Source organism: Pseudophryne corroboree, chromosome 8 (genome assembly GCF_028390025.1).
Source record: "Pseudophryne corroboree isolate aPseCor3 chromosome 8, aPseCor3.hap2, whole genome shotgun sequence".
NCBI classification, from domain to species: domain Eukaryota; kingdom Metazoa; phylum Chordata; class Amphibia; order Anura; family Myobatrachidae; genus Pseudophryne; species Pseudophryne corroboree.
This window is the reverse complement of record NC_086451.1, coordinates 135,585,039-135,603,303: the sequence shown is the minus strand read 5'-3', so window position 1 is coordinate 135,603,303 and position 18,265 is coordinate 135,585,039. Positions and strand designations below refer to the sequence as shown.

General features: G+C 46.2%; 1 protein-coding gene across 1 annotated transcript; it reads left to right on the top strand.

Annotated features, from left to right (window-relative positions):
* The first annotated feature begins 14,993 nt into the window (after positions 1-14,993).
* On the top strand, positions 14,994-17,585 carry LOC134949792 (zinc finger MYM-type protein 1-like). The gene has a single exon (XM_063938521.1). It carries the CDS (start codon positions 14,994-14,996, stop codon positions 17,583-17,585), a length of 2,592 nt encoding a protein of 863 aa, XP_063794591.1.
* Positions 17,586-18,265: the final 680 nt, after the last annotated feature.

The following is an 18,265-nucleotide window of genomic DNA, read 5'->3' as shown; positions in this document are numbered from 1 at the left end:
GGTACATACGTGAGTATATTCGCGTGCGCTTCCCGGTCCGGTCCTCCGTAATCTAATAGATAACGTTGTGAGTCTTGTGTCAGACCAGGCTGCAGCAGGCTTTATTTATACAATTCTTCCAAAAGCAATACAATGGATACTGTAATTCCTTTGTCCATTGGACACAGGAATGCACTTTTACAGTACAGGAGAGGTCATAGGTCGATTTGAATTGGTGGGCGATGTCTGTTTTAACTGCTCTTGTGGGTGGTCTCCTCTGGATTCCCACCGCATACATAATGTACAGTAAATACAGTTTATATCTATATTCTGCTTCTGCACATAACTATCCGCAGGAACATGCGATCTTCCTCAAACCAACACCGGAATGTTACCCTTAAAATACCCTACAGCTGGATACCAAACACCACCTTATGACCTTGTTCTGTCCCCTCCTATTCTGTAAAGGGGAATCCCCTTGTTCTGAAACCATTTAAACTGTTGTTATTTTCTGGTGTGGTGCAGGGGGACTATGTGTACATTGTGCACTATTTGGATTAAATATGTAATGTGTTTTGATAGCTCTCCATGCGTTCACAAACTACCGTAAATACCCATACCACGCACTGATGCGCACGACCATACGCAAATTACGAATATGTGCACGCACAGCAGAACAAGTACACGCGCGGAGGCCATCTGTGTGTAGTTCGTACGTGATGTGTGTACTGCAATATTTTTTGACTTTGACACAGGATCCAGCCATGTTCCCTGAGAACCTGGGTCGTGAGAGCTAAGGACCGTAAAAGCTTCTCCTTGGACAATGCTTTTAATTAGCAGATCGTCCAGATATGGAATTATGTTCACCCCCTGTCTGCGGAGGAGAATCATCATTTCCGCCATCACCTTGGTGAATACCCTCGGTGATTTGGAGAGGCCGAATGGCAGGGCCTGGAACTGAAAATGACAGTCCAACAGTGTGAATCGAAGATAAGCTTGATGCGGCAGCTAAATCGGAATGTGGAGGTACGCATCCTTGATATCAAGTGATATCAGGAATTCCCCCTCCTCCAGACCTGATATCACTGCCCTTAGAGACTCCATTTTGAACTTGAACTCCCTCAGAAAGGGGTCTAGTGATTTTAAGTTCAGAATGGGTTTGACCGAACCATCCGGTTTCAGTACCACGAAAAAGGTACGAATAGTAACCTTTGTTTTGCATATGAGGTGGTACTGGCACAATGACCTGTGCCTCCACCAACTTCTGGATGGCTACTTGCAGGACAGTCCTGTCCACCAGCAATGCTGGCAAGCCTGATTTGAAAAATCGGTGAGGAGGGAGATTTTGAAATTCCAGCCTGTCCCCCTGAGACACAATATCTTGCACCCAGGATTCCAGGTCGGATGACACCCAGCCGTGACTGAAATGCCCGAGTCTCGCTCCCACCGGCCCCACCTCCGGGGCGTGCAGTCCACCGTCATGCGGAGGACTTTGGTGTACCTGAAGCAGGTTTCTGTTCCTGAAAACCTGCAGCCGCGGGTTTCTTGGACTTGGGCCGACCTCCCCGAAAGAAGGTGTTGGACGGCTTGGCCTTCCTGGGCTTGGTAGACGAAAGGGCTGTGATGTAGCTGAAGAAAAGGGTTTCTTTGGAGCAGGTGTAGCTGAGGGAAGAAAAGGTGACTTACCAGCCACGGAGTTCCACGCATCTAACGCTTCCCCAAAGAAAGCCTGACCTGTGTAGGGTAGGGTCTCCACACTTCTCCTGGATTCCCGTCGGCAGACCACTGGCGCAACAACAGTCCTCGACGAGCTGATACAGATATGGAAGAAATTCCCGCAGCCATGGAACCCAGGTCCTTCATGGATTCTACCAGAAATCCTGCCGAATCCTGAATGTTACGTAAAAACAATTCAACATCACATTTCTCCATAGTATCCAAGTCTTCAAATAACGTGCCTGACCACTTTACTATAGCTTTGGCAATCCAAGCACTGGCAATAATGGGACGTAGTATTGCCCCAGAAGCCGTGTACATGGATTTGAGCGTATTATCAATTTTACGATCAGCCGGCTCTTTCAAGGCGGTAGATCCTGGAACAGGTAAAACCACCTTTTTTGAGAGTCTGGATACTGACAAGTCACCAATAGGCGAGTTTTCACATTTTTTCCTATCCTCTACCGGGAAAGGAAACGCTACCAGAACCCTTTTAGGTATCTGGAATTTTTATATCCGGGTTTTCCAAAGCCTCTTCAAAAAACAAGATTTATGATAAGAACTTACTGTTAAATCTCTCTCTGCGAGGTACACTGGGCTCCACAAGGATTAACATTGGGGTGTAGAGTAGGATCTTGACCCGAGGCACCAACAGGCTAAAAGCTTTGACTGTTCCCAAGATGCACAGCGCCGCCTCCTCTATGACCTCACCTCCGTGCACATGAGCTCAGTTTCGTTAACCAGTCCAATGCAGTAGCGGGTACCAGAGACGACAATCGTTAGTAACCACAATCACCACACACTCACTACAGGAGATGGTGTCAGCGGCTAATGCCATACAAACCCAAAGAAGCCAAGTGCGTCAGGGTGGGCGCCTTGTGGAGCCCAGTGTACCTCGCAAAAAGATTTAACAATGGTAAGTTCTTACCATAAATCTCGTTTTCTGCTGCAGGGTACATTGGGCTCCACAAGGATTAATATCGGGGATGTCCTAAAGCAGTTCCTTATGGGAGGGGACGCACTGCAGTGGGCACAAGAACCCAGCGTCCAAAGGAAGCATCCTGGGAGGCGGACGTATCGAAGGCATAGAACCTTATGAATGTGTTCACTGAGGACCATGTAGCCGCCTTGCACAATTGTTCAAGGGTCGCACCACGGTGGGCCGCCCAAGAAGGTCCAACCGACCGAGTAGAATGGGCTTTGATGGTAGCAGGAGCTGGCAAACCAGCCTGCCATAAGCATGTGCAATCACCATTCTAATCCATCTGGCCAAGGTCTGCTTGTTAACAGGCCAGCCACGTTTGTGAAATCCAAACAGCACAAGAGAGAATCAGACTTCCTAATGTTCTCTTCACATAGATACGGAGAGCTCGTACCACACCCAATGACCGCTCTTTGGAAGACAACTCAGGAGAACTAAAGGCCGGAACCACAATCTCCTGATTAAGATGGAAGACACCACCTTAGGTAGATAACCCGGATGTGTTCTAAGAACCGCCTGGTCACACTGAAAAACCAGATAGAGGGAGTTACACGATAAGGCACCCAAGTCAAAGACCCTTCTAGCTGACACAATAGCCAGCAAAAGCAAAACCTTAAGAGAAAGCCACTTAAGGTCTGCAGACTCAAGAGGTTCAAACAGAGACTCTTGCAAGGCCTCCAGAACCACCAACAGATCCCAAGGGGCCACGGGTGGTACATAAGGAGGCTGAATCAGCAACACACCCTGAGTGAAAGTATGAACATCCGGTAGGGTAGCAATCGTTCTCTGAAACCAAACCATCAAGGCATAAATGTGAACCTTGAGGGAGGCCAGACGAAGGCCTAAGTCCAGGCCCTGTTGTAGGAAGGCCAACAGTTTGACTGTACTAAACATGAAAACGTCATGATTATGGGACGCGCACCAAGTAAAGTAAGAATTCCAGACCCTATGGTAAATCCGAGCAGAAGCCGGCTTACGGGCATTCAACAGGGGATCCAGATTGAAAGTCGACAGTAACTAGGTCGTCAATGTCTAGGTCAACCACTATTGGTCGACAGTAACTAGGTCGACAGGGTCTTTAGGTCGACATGTTCTAGGTCGACAGGTCAAAAGGTCGACATGAGTTTTTCACAATTTTTTTCTTTTTTTTTAACCTTTTCATACTTTACGATCCACGTGTACTACGATTGGAACGGTAATCTGTGCCGAGCGAAGCGGTAGCGGAGCGAAGGCACCATGCCTGAAGCATGGCGAGTGAAGCGAGACATGCGAGGGGACTCGGTGCACTAATTGGGGTTCCCGGTCACTCTACGAAGAAAACGACACCAAAAGAACATTTAAAACTCATGTCGACCTTTTGACCTGTCGACCTAGAACATGTCGACCTAAAGACCCTGTTGACTTAGACACCCTGTCGGCCTAGTTACTGTCGACCAATAGTGGTCGACCTAGACATTGTCGACTTTCAATACCACACCCCTTCAACAGTGTTTGAATGACCGCCTCAGAAAAACCGTTGGCCCTCAAGACGGAAGCTTCAAGAGCCACGCCGTCAAAGTCAGATGGTCCAAGTCCTGGTAAACACAAGGGCCCTGAATGAGGAGGTTTGGTCATTGTGGAAGTAGAAGGGGATGATCTAGCGAGAGGCCCTGTAGATAGGAGAACTAGTGCCGTCTGGGCCACGCTGGAGCGATCAGAAGTAGGATTCCTCCTTCTTGCATGAACTTCCTTATTACTCTGGGCAGGAGTAACACCGGAGGGAACACGTATGGCAGCCGAAAGGTCCATGGAATTGCCAGAGCGTCCACGAACGCTGATTGAGGATCCCTTGTCCTTGCTCCGAAGACCGGAACCTTGTGATTGTGTCGAGACGCCATCAGGTCCACATCTGGAAGGCCCCACTTGTCCACGAGAAGTTGAAAAACCTCCGGATGGAGGCTCCACTCTCCGGCGTGTACGTCCTGATGACTGAGAAAGTCTGCTTCCCAGTTTAGGACCCCCAGAATGAACACTGCGGATATGGCCGGCAGATGGCGTTCTGCCCACTGAAGAATCCGTGATACTTCCCTCATTGCCATGTGGCTTCGAGTGCCGCCTTGATGATTAATGCACGCCACTGTGGTGGCGTTGTCCGATTGTACTTGAACAGGTCTGTTCTGTATCAAATGCTGGGTCAGGTTTAGTGTATTGAACACCGCCCGCTGTTCCAGAATGTTAATCGGGAGTAGAGACACCTCTGTCCACCGACCCTGAAGGGAGTGTTGTAACAACACCGTGCCCCAACCTCTCAAAGTGGTATCCATAGTCAGCAGGACCCAGTCGGATAGCCAGAAGGGACGACCCCTGCTCAATCAATGGTCCTGAAGCCACCAGCTCAGTGACAGGCGGACCTCCAGAGACGAGATGATCATTTGAGATCTGATCCGGTGAGGCAGGCCATCCCACTTGGCAAGAATTAACTTCTGCAGAGGGCGAGAATGGAATTGAGCATACTCCACCATGTCAAAAGCAGACACCATGAGACCTAGCACTTGCATTGCCGAATGTATCAACACTTGCGGACGAGATAGGAAGCATCGAATCCTGTCCTGAAGCTTCGGGACTTTCTCCTGAGACCAGAGCAACCGCTGGTTGTGAGTGTCCAATAACGCTCCCAGGTGCACCATGCTCCGAGCAGGAACCAGGGAAGATTTCTTCCAGTTGACTGGCCACCCGTGGGCTTTCATGAACTGGACAGTCAGATCTAGATGACGCAGGAGAATTTCTGGGGAATTAGCCAGGATCAACAAATTGTCCAGATACGGCAGGATCCTGACCCCTTGACGGCGGAGTACAGCTCTCATTACCGCCATTACTTTGGTAAAAACTCGCTGAGCCATTGTCAAACCGAAAGGTAATGCCCGAAATTGGTATTGAAGGTTGCCTACCGCAAACCTCAGGTACTACTGATGTGACATTGCAATAGGAATATGCAGGTAGGCATCCTGTATGTCCAGGGAAACCATATAGTCCCCAGGCTCCAAGGCCAGAACAATAGAGAGTAGAATTTCCATATGAAACTTGGAGACCCTCACATACTTGTTCAAGGACTTGAGATTGAGAATGGGCCGCGAGGACCTGTTCGGTTTCGGGACTAGAAACAGTGGTGAATAGTACCCCTTGCCACCTGTACTATCACTCCTGTGGTCAGGAGGGATTGCACTACTGAATAAAGAGTGTGTGCCTTCACCGGGTCCAAAGGGACGTCTGTCAGGCAAAATCGATGAGAGGGACGTTTCTTGAAGGATATGGCGTAACCTCGAGTGACGAATTCCCTTACCCAGGCATCTGAAGTGGTCTTCAACCATTCCTCGGCAAAACCTAGAAGCCGGCCCCCCACCCTGGGATCCCCGCCCAATCATGCGGCAGGCTTGTCAGTTTTGGGAGCAGGCCGACAGGCAGCCCAGGCCCGCTTTGGTCTGGGCTTGGCAGGTTTGGAAGTATGAGCTTGTTTCGGGTACGCCTGACCTTTTGCTTTTCCTGGAGGATGAAAGGGCAGAGAGAAAGTACTTTTAGCCTTCTGTGCAGAAGGAGCCGTACTTGGTAGGCAAGCGGTTTTAGCAGAAGCCAGGTCAGCCACAATCTTATTGAGGTCTTCTCCAAAAAGAATGTCTCCCTTAAAAGGAAGCACCTCCAGGGTTTTCTTAGAATCCATATCCACCAACCAGGATCTCAACCAAAGGATACGTCGAGCCAAGATGGACGTAGTTGCAGCCTTGGCCGCCAGCACCCCGGCATCGGAAGCCGCCTCCTTATGGTAAAGGGAAGCCGTGGCAATATATGAGAGACATTGTCTGGCATGATCAGAAGCGTTGGAAAGTAGCTCTGCCTCCAGCTCCTGAGCCCATGCTTCAACAGCTTCAGCAGCCCATGTCGCTGCAATGGTTGATCTATGCACAGCCCCCGTTAAGGTGTAAATCGCTTTCAAACAACCCTCCACACGTCTATCTGTCGGTTCCTTCAGAGAGGTGACCGTAGTCACTGGTAGAGCTGAGGAAACTACCCAATTTTTACATAGCTCCGCAGAGAGAGGATAGGGAGCCAACAGTCTCTTACGTGGTGTGAATTTTGTTCCCAGATTTTCTGACTTATGTCAGCCAGATGTTGAGAATGAGGTAAAATTTGTTTAACCACCTTCTTACGTCTAAATCTGTCTGGATTTTTAGAGACAGCCGCAGGCTCAGGTTCATCAGAGACTTGAAGAATGAGCCTGATAGCCTCAATCAAATTAGGGACATCCACCAATGACTTCCCTTCCCCATCAGAAGCATCAGAGTCAGTGTCTGTGGGGTCAGTATATGCACCATCCTCCTCAGAGGATGTGTCCGGAACAGAGGTGGATTGTGAGGAAGTAGCGGCCCATTTAGAAGACGTCTTAGTCTTAAGTGGGCGACAATGAGACTTCTGTTTAGTCATAGATCGGTTCAAGTGCTGTAACTGAGATGAAATTTGATCTGCCCATGGTGGATTGACTGCAGGGACCATAAACTGCTGCACTGGCATAGGAGGTCCCACAGGGGGCGTAAGTTTTGTTACCAGCGTATTTAATAAAGTGGAGAAGATAGCCCAAGGTGGGTCATTAGTGGCCCCAAATGCTACAGACCCACTGGGAGGTAAGGAACCCCCAGAACCTGTACTCTCTGCTGCCATGTGTTCCTTAAAAGTGTCTGCAGCATCACCTACATGCAATGTGGGAGAAGCCCCAAATTCGTTGCCCCGTGTAGCTGACATAACGATAAGCTCAATAACAGGCAACCTAGTACAATATTAGCAGCACTATATCTAGAAAGAACTCCCAGTGTAGTGTGTCAGCACAAACCGGAAATCCAAGAGATCTATGGAGACTATAAATCACAGAAAAATACACAGTAAGTATATCTTGTGAAACACATATATTAGTTAATAAACCTGACGCACTTAGCCCCCTCAGGTTACAGAATATAGGAGTAGCAAGCTGAGTGAAATACACGAGATAGAAGCCACGCAGCAGCTACATGCACACACACATATAGTCACAAATGTACAATGCAGAAGTTATACCAAACAATGGGCCAGATGTGTGAAAGTGCGCTGTGGTTCCCGCTGACCACAGCGCACCTTAAGGCAGCATTTAGCGCTGCATCCATATGTATGACCGGTGTGTTAGCGCCGTATGCCCTGGCCGCCGTGCGCACCCGCCACTTACCACTTCTCCGCAGTACTGGACGGGAGACGAAGAGCAGAGGCAATGTATGATTGCCTCTGCTGTCACTTTTCGTCTCTTGTGGACGCCGGGCGTAACGCCTCCCCCAGGCAGTCGATGAGTGCCAAATGTGCACTCGCTGAGTTTTTTTTTCTTTTTTTCAACAAACTTTACTGTTCGTGGCCAGTAATCTGCTGGTCCACAAACATCACCGCGCATGCGCAGGGGGCCTCCTGCGGCGCAGACAGGAAGCAGGAGAGAAGTGCGCATGCGCACAGACTGCGGCGCTGATCCCGGCCGAGCCGATGTGGGAGGTGCGCTACCGCGGGACAGGTAGGATAACGCCCTCCCACATCGGCGGGGGCCTTAATCATACATTGTGGCGGCGGCTGCGGGCGTATCACCATGATAATGTGGTGATAGGACGTTTTTTCATACATCACCCCCAATAAAACTGCACTGGACTAGCAATACAAAGTAATACTCAGTATAATATTATATATATATATATATATACACACACATATATACATACAGTAGATATAACAAAACACATTAAATACTGGATGTATATCACAGGGTCAACCCTGACTGTATGCACTCTTTCTTAAGTATTTTACCTGTCAGTGGACAGTGTTATTTAAGTGTTCGGCTTTACAGAGAAGGATTTGCCCAAGCAGTCCCAGGAGCAGCGCAGCTCTGTGTAATGGCGGCTAACAAGGAGTGAGGGAGAGAAATGCAGCTCCAGGGTGGGAACATTTAACCAAATGGTGCCCTGGGGCTGGGGGAGGGGCTACAGGTCAGGCCTTATCCCCCTGCTGGCTTCCCCACCGGGCGCTGCGTGCTGCAGTGAAATGAGTTTTAACAGAGACAAAAACCCCACCTGTGCCCCGTGTCCCGGAGGCTAGTGGAGCGGCTGCCCCTTACAGTGTCTACGACTGTGCCGGATCGCGATTACAGCGGGCCAAAGAGACCCCTTATCTCCCCTTTGAACGCGGCCACGCGATCCAGTAGACAGCGGCAAGTGTGTGACTAACCAAGATGAACACCGGAGCCTCCGCTGTAGTTACCCGCCAACCAGGGTGTGGGAGTATACAGCGCCGCTGGGAAAGGGGGTGATGGAGCTGCAGCAGGGGATGTCTGACTGACATCTAACACTGCTGCAGCCCTTGAAGTCTTCAATTATTCTTTTTTCTTCTGAAAAATAGCTTTTCTTAGGGCTGCAGGAGCAGCCCCCCTGTTGTATGCCTGCTTAATGTATAATAGAGTTCCACAGGTCCAGTGCGCTACCGTATAGGCACAGTGTACATGCCTATGTAATTGAAAGTAGATAAGGGAAAGAAAAACAGCTGCACAATGGATATGGGAACAGTAAAATAAGGGAGTTTGTGTATAATGATTAGGAATTAGCTTAAAATATATATATATTTTTTAAAACGGAGTCCAAACACTTCCACCTATGGGACTGTATTGCATTAATACCATAAGTGTGTGGATCATTTCTTTGCTCAGTATCCTACATCTACGCTTGGGATACAATGTATCTTTTCATTGCCATCTTGTATGCATGTTGCAACTGTTGCCGCTCTCTAACTACAACTGCTTGTTTAATTAACCCATTAGCCACTTCAGTACAGGGTAACTGGACATTAGTTATATAGGTTTGGTTATTCAGACCAGCTTATTTCATTTAATGTTTCTTTGCTCCAAATTTATGGTTTTATATATATTGTAAAATAAAATATTTTAAGCTAATTCCTAATCATTATACGTCAGCTTCCTTATTTTACTGTTCCCATCTCCATTGCGCAGCTGTTTTCTTTCCCTTATTGAGCCCGTTAGTGCCTCGGATCAAGATCCTACTCTACACCCCGATGTTAATCCTTGTGGAGCCCAGTGTACCCCGCAGCAGAAATAGCATTTAATTCCTTTGACGCAGGGAAGGTTAGAGAGGCTTTCTTATTTTCAGTGAAGTAAGCCTCCCAAACCTGCTCGGGTGTTGTATCAGCAATATTCAACACATCCCTAATAGCCTCTATCCAGTGGCGTCACTTAGGGGGTGCGGGGGGTGCGGCCCGCACCCGGGTGTCACCTTTCACTGGGGTGACACCAAGGCACTCTCACGTCCGCACCCCCTCCTCCTATAGCGGGACCGCAGTCACGCCCGCTATGTTTAAAACATTAAACAGACATCCCCCTTGCGCCGCGGACAACCTGACGGACAGCGCGCTTGCGCCGCCGCCGGGGGTTTTGTCACTACTGGGGTCCGGCGGGCACTGTGTCTCTCATAGCCGCCGCTACACGCTGCAAAGCTATGGACGGAGAACAGACTCGCGAGATGATGACATCATCATCTCGCGAGTCTCTCTCTCTCTCTGCACTGTAGCGGCTGTAGTGAGAGGCTGGGAGGCGCTTGGAGGAGCGGGCGGGGACTCTGCGGGGCAAACAGACACTGCGTGTAGCTGTGTCTTGTGGCGCAGCTCGCACAGAGTCGCACCCTCAAGAAGCAGCAGGGGCAGGGCTGGCCTGGCCAGGCCTGTATGTTCGTCTGGACCTATTGCTGAGTAAGTTGGTATAAGCTCCACCTGTACAGTCTGAGGGCAGGATGTACTAACCTCCCCCACCGCATTTGGCTTTTCTCAGCACTCTTTTTGTATTATCTTTGCGGTTACTGGTCACCGCACCGCTGCCTGGCGCTACCCGGGCCATTGCTCCCCCACACTACCCGTCTCCATTCTCCTCTCTGCCATCCGCATCATCCCCGCTGTGGCCACTGATTCCTCCGCTCTCCGTAGAGCTTGGGCAGCGCCGCTGCGCTCCCCCTTTCAGCTGCGCATGCGCACTTGTCACAACTTCCTGGTAGGCAGCTGACAGGGGGAGCGCAGCGCTGACCAAGCTCTACGGAGAGTGGAGGAATCAGTGGCCACAGCAGTGATAATGCGGATGGCAGAGAGGAGAATGAAGACGGGGAGCAATGGGTAGCGCCGGACAAGAAAAGCCAAATAATGCGGCGGGGGAGGTTATTACATCCCGCCCTATGTTACTGCTGTACAACTGTACTAAATGCAGTTGAATAATTGTTTATTTGATAAAATGTCATTTACATTAGATTTTGTAAGTGTGTATTGCATGGCACGACAAATCCTGTGGCCAAGATGCCATGGCGACCAGGTATTGGTGCCTGGCGACCAGGGCCATGAACACTATGAGGAGGGGACTGGGAACGTAGTGAGGATGGGGCCGGGCATGCGGTCAGGCAGGGTAGCGTCTAGTTACCCTTCGTGGAGAGGACCTTTCCCACAACCCCCTGGGTCCATGTCACAAACTATTTTGAATAGTAACCTGTGGCGAGCGAAGCGGAGCGAGACACCGAGCCCGAAGCATGGCGAGCGTCCAATGGTGTATAGGTAAAACGAAATAACCACAAACGAACGGAGAATGTATAAAACATTTAGGTGCTGTAAGGGTGGAAGTCATGTACTGCCCTCTCGTGCTGTCACTTCCTGGTCCTGATCACAAAGGGAATATTGACACAACCGGTAAGGCAGGGGCTGGACAGCTATGGATGATAGCGCTGACGATACTTCAAATGAGGTGCCGACCTCCAGCCATTCTGGGCTCGCGAACCGGCAGCCAATCAGGAGCATTGCCGGACCACAAGCTCCTATTGGTTCGCAAGTAGGCGCCACATTTAAAATGGCTCCTGGCCGCCCCCAACACTGTGCCTGGTTATCCCTATCCCACCGATAGCCTGATGCATGGCAGCTTCGCATTCCTGCTGCTTGGTCTCCCACAGCCTGCCCGTCTGTGAGCTACACGGTGAGGGACCTGCATAACAATAAGACTTCAGGCAATGGTGAGTACAGTACTGGAACTTTTCTTTTTAAGTGTATCTGGCTGGCTTTTACAGGGTTTTTTTTTTTGGTTCATGTGGATCTGGCTTTTGCAATGTATTTTATGTGGATCTTGCTTTTTAAGTCTTTTTTTAATGTGGATTTTGCTTTTTCAGCATTTTTTTTGTAACGTGGATCTGACTTTTTACGTTTTTTTATGTGGATCTGACTTTTTAAGTATTTTTTTGTTAATGTGGATCTACCTTTTGCAATGTATTTTATTATTTTATGTGGAATTGGCTTTTCAGTGGCCCTCATTCCGAGTTGTTCGCTCGCAAGCTGCTTTTAGCAGCTTTACACACGCTAAGACGCCGCCTACTGGGAGTGAATCTTAGCTTCTTAAAATTGCGAACGAAAGATTCGCAATATTGCGAAAAGACATCTCTGTGCAGTTTCTGAGTAGCTACAGACTTACTCGGCATCTGCGATGAGTTCAGTACTTGTCGTTCCTGGTTTGACGTCACAAACACACCCAGCGTTCGCCCAGACACTCCTCCGTTTCTCCAGCCACTCCCGCGTTTTTCCCAGAAACGGTAGCGTTTTTTCCCACACGCCCATAAAACGGCCCGTTTCCGCCCAGAAACACCCACTTCCTGTCAATCACATTACGATCACCAGAACGAAGAAAAAACCGTGAGTAAAATTCCTAACTGCATAGCAAATTTACTTGGCGCAGTCGCACTGCGGACATTGCGCATGCGCACTAAGCGGAAAATCGCTGCGATGCGAAAAAATTTACCGAGCGAACAACTCGGAATGACCACCAGTGTTTTTTATTTTTAATGTGGATCTGGCTTTTTAAGTATTTTTTTGTTAATGTGGATCTGCCTTCTGCAATGTATTTTATGTGGATATTTTGTGTGGATTTGGCTTTTCCAGTGTTTTTACTTTTAATGCGGATCTGGCTTTTTAAGTATTTGTTTTTTTTTATGTGGATCTGGCATTTGCAATGTATTTTATGTGGATTTTGCTTTTTTTTTTATTTTTAAGATATGCAGAATACCTGCTCCGTAATGTGTGTATGTGTGGAGGGGTTGTTGTGCCCACAGCGGGGTTAGATGAGGTTTATTGCAAACAAAGCAAATGAAACGTTGACATCTTCCTAAGGCGACCATCAACATGTTTACGTTTTTACAATATGCAGCACGGATGGTGTAATGGTTAGCATTACTGCCTAACAGCACAGAGGTCGTGTGTTCAATTCCCACCTCGGCCCTAACTTTGCGGAGTTTGTATATTCTCCCCGTGCTTGCACCACAATCCAAAAATATACTGGTAGGTTAATTGGCTCCCAACAAAAAATTAACCCTAGTGTGAATGTGTGTTCATATATATGTGGTAGGGAATATAGAGTGTAAGCTCCACTGGGGCAGGGACTGATGTGAATGGCCAAATATTCTCTGTACAGCGCTGCAGAACGTGTTTGTGTATATTCGGCTAAATGTCGCCATTTCAGGACTTCCGTCCTTTTTTTCAAGGCAGAACACAATCAAATGTGCAACATCTTAAGTAGACCTGCATCTGGCGTTTACTGGTATGCAGAATGAGGACAAACCCCGCTGGTGGCCCCAGTGCTGATGATGGCCGCAATCCTTGTGCATACGGGTAACCATAGATATCTACAGCGTCCCGGGTGCGCTTGCTGTGCTGTGTCCACAACCCAAATCTATACAAAGGGAAACTATTATTGGATACATTGGGGTCTATTCAAATGTTTTGTGTGCGCCGAAATGTATTGGGCTCCCACCGAAGCTATTCAAATGCCCCCCTTACCATGCATGTATGTATATACATATATATATATATATATATATATATATATATATATATATGGGTGTAAAGAAAATGGAGAGCACTCGTCAATGTAATATTGGTAACACTTTATAAAAAGGTAATATATCCCCATACATAGAGGTTAAAATTCAGTCGTATAACGGGACCATCCCACAAGTGTAGCCGTCCGTCTGCTTCTCAGCTCTGCTGGTCTCTCACACCGGCTCCGGACTCCGGACCCAGCGTGTGACTTCACGAACGTCCACGTTATTTATTTTATATATATATATATATATATATATATATATATATATATATATATATATATACACACACAGGTTGAGTATCCCTTATCCAAAATGCTTGGGACCAGAGGTATTTTGGATATCGGATTTTTCCGTATTTTGGAATAATTGCATATCATAATGAGATATCATGGTGATGGGACCTAAATCTAAGCACAGAATGCATTTATGTTACATATACACCTTATACACACAGCCTGAAGGTCATTTTAGCCAATATTTTTTATAACTTTGTACATTAAACAAAGTGTGTCTACATTCACACAATTCATTTATGTTTCACATACACCTTATACACACAGCCTGAAGGTCATTTAATACAATATTTTTAATAACTTTGTGTATTAAACAAGTTTGTGTACATTGAGCCATCAAAAAACAAAGGTTTCACTATCTCACTCTCACTCAAAAAAGTCCGTATTTCGGAATATTCCGTACATAGAGCTGTGAAAGAACAGGGGTCATCCCATGGATACCATTGCACACGAGTTCTAAATGGACACTAATGTGCAGGTTTCGACAAGAATACCTCATAGGGAGACCCATGTACTTGGATATTATGGCCAAGCAGCTGTTCATAAACCTCTAATCACAAAGAAGAATGCAGCCCAGTGCTTACAATGGTATAAAGAGCACAAAAATTGGACAGTGGATCGATGGCAAGTGTTATGGAGCGACGGATCACGGTTTACACTTTTTAGTTCAGTTGAACGTGTTTTGTTTTGGCGATTGCCAGGAGAGCATCTGATGCCAGAGTGTACAGTACCTACAGCATGGAGGTGGTAGCATTATGCTACATGGGGCTGTTTCAGCTGGTATGGCAAGGCTCCACTAGTTGTAATGCTAGAGATAGTGCATCTGCATTCTTTTTCTTTGTGGTCACATTATCAAGCGAGATGGGGAGGGCAGGGTGAATTTAAATATTTAAAGCAACTTCCCCATGCAGTGTTCTGTACCTGTAATAAACCTAGCAGGGTAGCAGCAGAATCGCATGATCCAAGATCTGCCTTCCTCTTCCTGTCCTATTCACGATAGATTTACATTTTACTTTTTTTTGTTTTTAGTTTTGTTTAAAAAAAATGCAAATAATGCCTCTTTATAATTTGCAGGGATATTCTATCATGATGCATGGAGTGCATAAATCAAAGAGGCCAAGTGGATGCCAGCAAAGGAAAGCAAAAAAGGCAAGAAATAAATCACTGAAAACACTAGCTGGATCCATGCTTCAGTTTGTCAAAAGACAGGATGATGGGCAGGGTTCATCAAAAGACACAGCTCCTCAGTGTCAGTCTCCAATTGATACTGCTCATACTTCTGCTGAAGAGGAAGATGTGGAAATTGCAGAATTTACAGCAGAAAAACAAGTAGTGGAAATAGAAGAATGTGAAGCAGAAGAAAGTGCTGAAAGTGACTCTAGCCTTGATACTGTAAAGGAGATGAGTGGTGTTACGGAGAAAGATTTGCACATTTTACATGATGTTTCTTTCTGGGAAATACCAGTTCCAGATCATTTTCGGGTTGAAATTATCAAAAGGGGAAGCGATTATTTCCAAAATAAAGATGGACCTTTCAGTGCAGTGGCGAGGAAAGATTTAGATACAAAAGCAAAGGGTGGTGTACGCCAGATTTCAAAAGAGTGGTTTTACAAGATAATGCCAAATGGTGAGAAAATTCTGCGGTCATGGATGGTTTACTCAGTTGTCAGCAACAAATTATACTGTTTTTGCTGCCGACTGTTTGCCATTAGTGCTACAAGTATGACATCCAAATTTGTGACTGGGTTTCAGAAGTGGTGGAAACTAAACCCGAAAGTACATAACCACGAGACTTCTGAAGAACACCTATGCTGCCTTGAAAAGTGGAAAACATTGGCAGCAGGACTTAGGCTGCACAAAACCATCGACGCCAAAAGTATTTCTTTAATGGAAATGGAAAAGAAAAAGTGGAGGGATATCTTGCACAGATTGCTTGATATCACGTTGTTTCTTGCCAAGCAGAATCTGGCATTCCGCGGCCACAAGGAAGATGAGACTTCGTTGAATAAAGGGAACTTTCTTGAGATGGTTGAGGTATTTTCAAAATACGATCCAGTGCTGAAAGAGCACCTAATGAGATTGAAACGGAACACGTGTAAACTTAAAGTTTCAGTCTCATATCTAGCACCAAACACTCAGAATGAGTTTATAAGTGTCCTGGCAAATCATGTGAAGGAGAAGCTTGTCATGGACATAAAGTCTGCAAAGTATTTTGGGATCATGTTTGACAGCACACCTGACATATCACATACTGACCAGATGTCCGAAGTGATCAGATATGTAACAATCAACAACATGAAAGTTGAAGTAAAAGAGGTATTTCTCGGATTTTTCCCTTTAAAGGGGAAAACAGCTGCTGACCTCAGTTCTGACATTTTAAAAACACTGGAAAATGATGGACTGGACATAATGATGTGTCGTTCTCAAGGCTATGATAATGCTGCCACTATGGCTGGAATCCATGGAGGTGTACAAGCCATTCTTAAGAGAAAGAACAGGAAAGCTATTTTTAGTGGATGTGTGGACCATTCGCTTAATTTGTGCGGTCAGCACTCTTTTGCTGAAAATGCATCATGTGTGACATTTTTTGGAACTCTTGAGGCAATGTATTCTTTCTTTGCTAATTCAACCCATCGATGGGATGTGTTAATTGAACATACTGGAGTATCAGTGAAAAGGTTATCAACAACACGCTGGAGTGCTCATCATGCTGCAGTTACGCCAGTTAAGGAAAAGCTTGATAAGTTTGTGGACGCGATTGAAGCTCTTTGTGATGTACATGAAAACGTGGACACAAGAGGAGCAGCACAAGGTCTTTTGCCTGCTGTCTGTGATTTCACTTTTCTGTGCTACCTGTACTTCTGGTGTGATGTACTTCAGGAAGTTAATCTTACACAGCAGTACCTGCAGATTAAGGGCTTAACCCTCGACAAGGTGGTGGCAAAGTTAGAGGCGCTTAAACTTTTTCTGCATGAGGAACGCAGTCACCTAGTGGAGCACGCAATTGAAGAGGCGCTTTCAAAATCAGCTGAATATGGAATTGCAGTACAGAGAAGAGCCAGGTTCAAGAAGCGGTTGGCAGGGGAACAAGCAAGCGACGCTGGACTCTCTCTTCAAGAAGAAAATAAGAGGGCAATGTTTGAGTGCATTGATCGCTTTCTTTCTGAACTTCAGATCAGATCAAGAGCCATCCAGGAAATATCAGCCATGTTTGAAGCTGTTCAAGCGAAGAGTCTCATATCTGCCACTGATGAACAGTTAAAGGTGTCTGTTCCAAAACTAACCACTTTCTATGATGAGTTATCGGAAGATTCACTTTTAATAGAAATACCAAGGCTAAGAAGGCACCTGAAAGCAGCAAACATTGATCTGGAAAAAGCCAAAGATTGGCCAATATTAGATGTTTTAAAATTCATAGCGGAATGGGACTTTGTAGAATCTCTACCAAACCTTTTACTAAGTCTAAAATTATTTCTGACGATTTGTGTGTCTGTGGCTTCATGTGAGAGGAGCTTTTCAAAGCTGAAACTTATAAAGAACTATTTGCGATCTACCATGGGACAATCAAGGCTTTCTAACCTTGCAATACTGTCAGTTGAAAGTGAGTTGGCGAAAGACATCGACTTTGATGAAGTGATTCACAGGTTCGCAGCTTTGAAGGCCAGGAAAGGAAAGTTTTGATTATTTTGTTGAGATGTTGGCTAAGTGCAATAATGCTTCTGTGTTTTTTACTGTTTATGTTTTTTATGGTACTATTTTCAACTATAGAGGTATGCAAATAAGTACTTTGTGTGATTTGTTACTGTTACTGTTTATGTTTTTTTTATGGTACTATATTAAACTATAGAGGTGTGCAAATAAATACTTTGTGTGACATACTTTGTTGTTTATAATCATTTTCATATGGTTTGTCATACTGTTCATGAGAGTTTCTCTTGATGTCTTCATCTCTATGCCATATTCAAAATCTTGGGTAACACATGAAAAAACCTCATTGCAGTGCAAGACAGTTTGTGGCCAGTAAATCATGAAACTGTTGAGTGTAATAATTTAGGTGTTGAGTCTAATTTGCCGAACCAATGTAAATGTTATTACATTTAGGCTGTGCATATGATATTGTAATTTAAAGGCATAATATTAATTTTGTTAGCTGTTTATGTCACTACTATTGCCATTGCATTCAGTGATATACAGGAATTATGATTTACAAGTAAAGCTAGTACTAGTACATTACTAAGGGTTCCGTGTGGTGTGATACAGTAGGAGGATCATGGGGGGGTGACACCATGAGTTACCACACCGGGTGACACCAACCCTAGTGACGCCTCTGCCTCTATCATCAACTGCATCCCTTTAGCAAG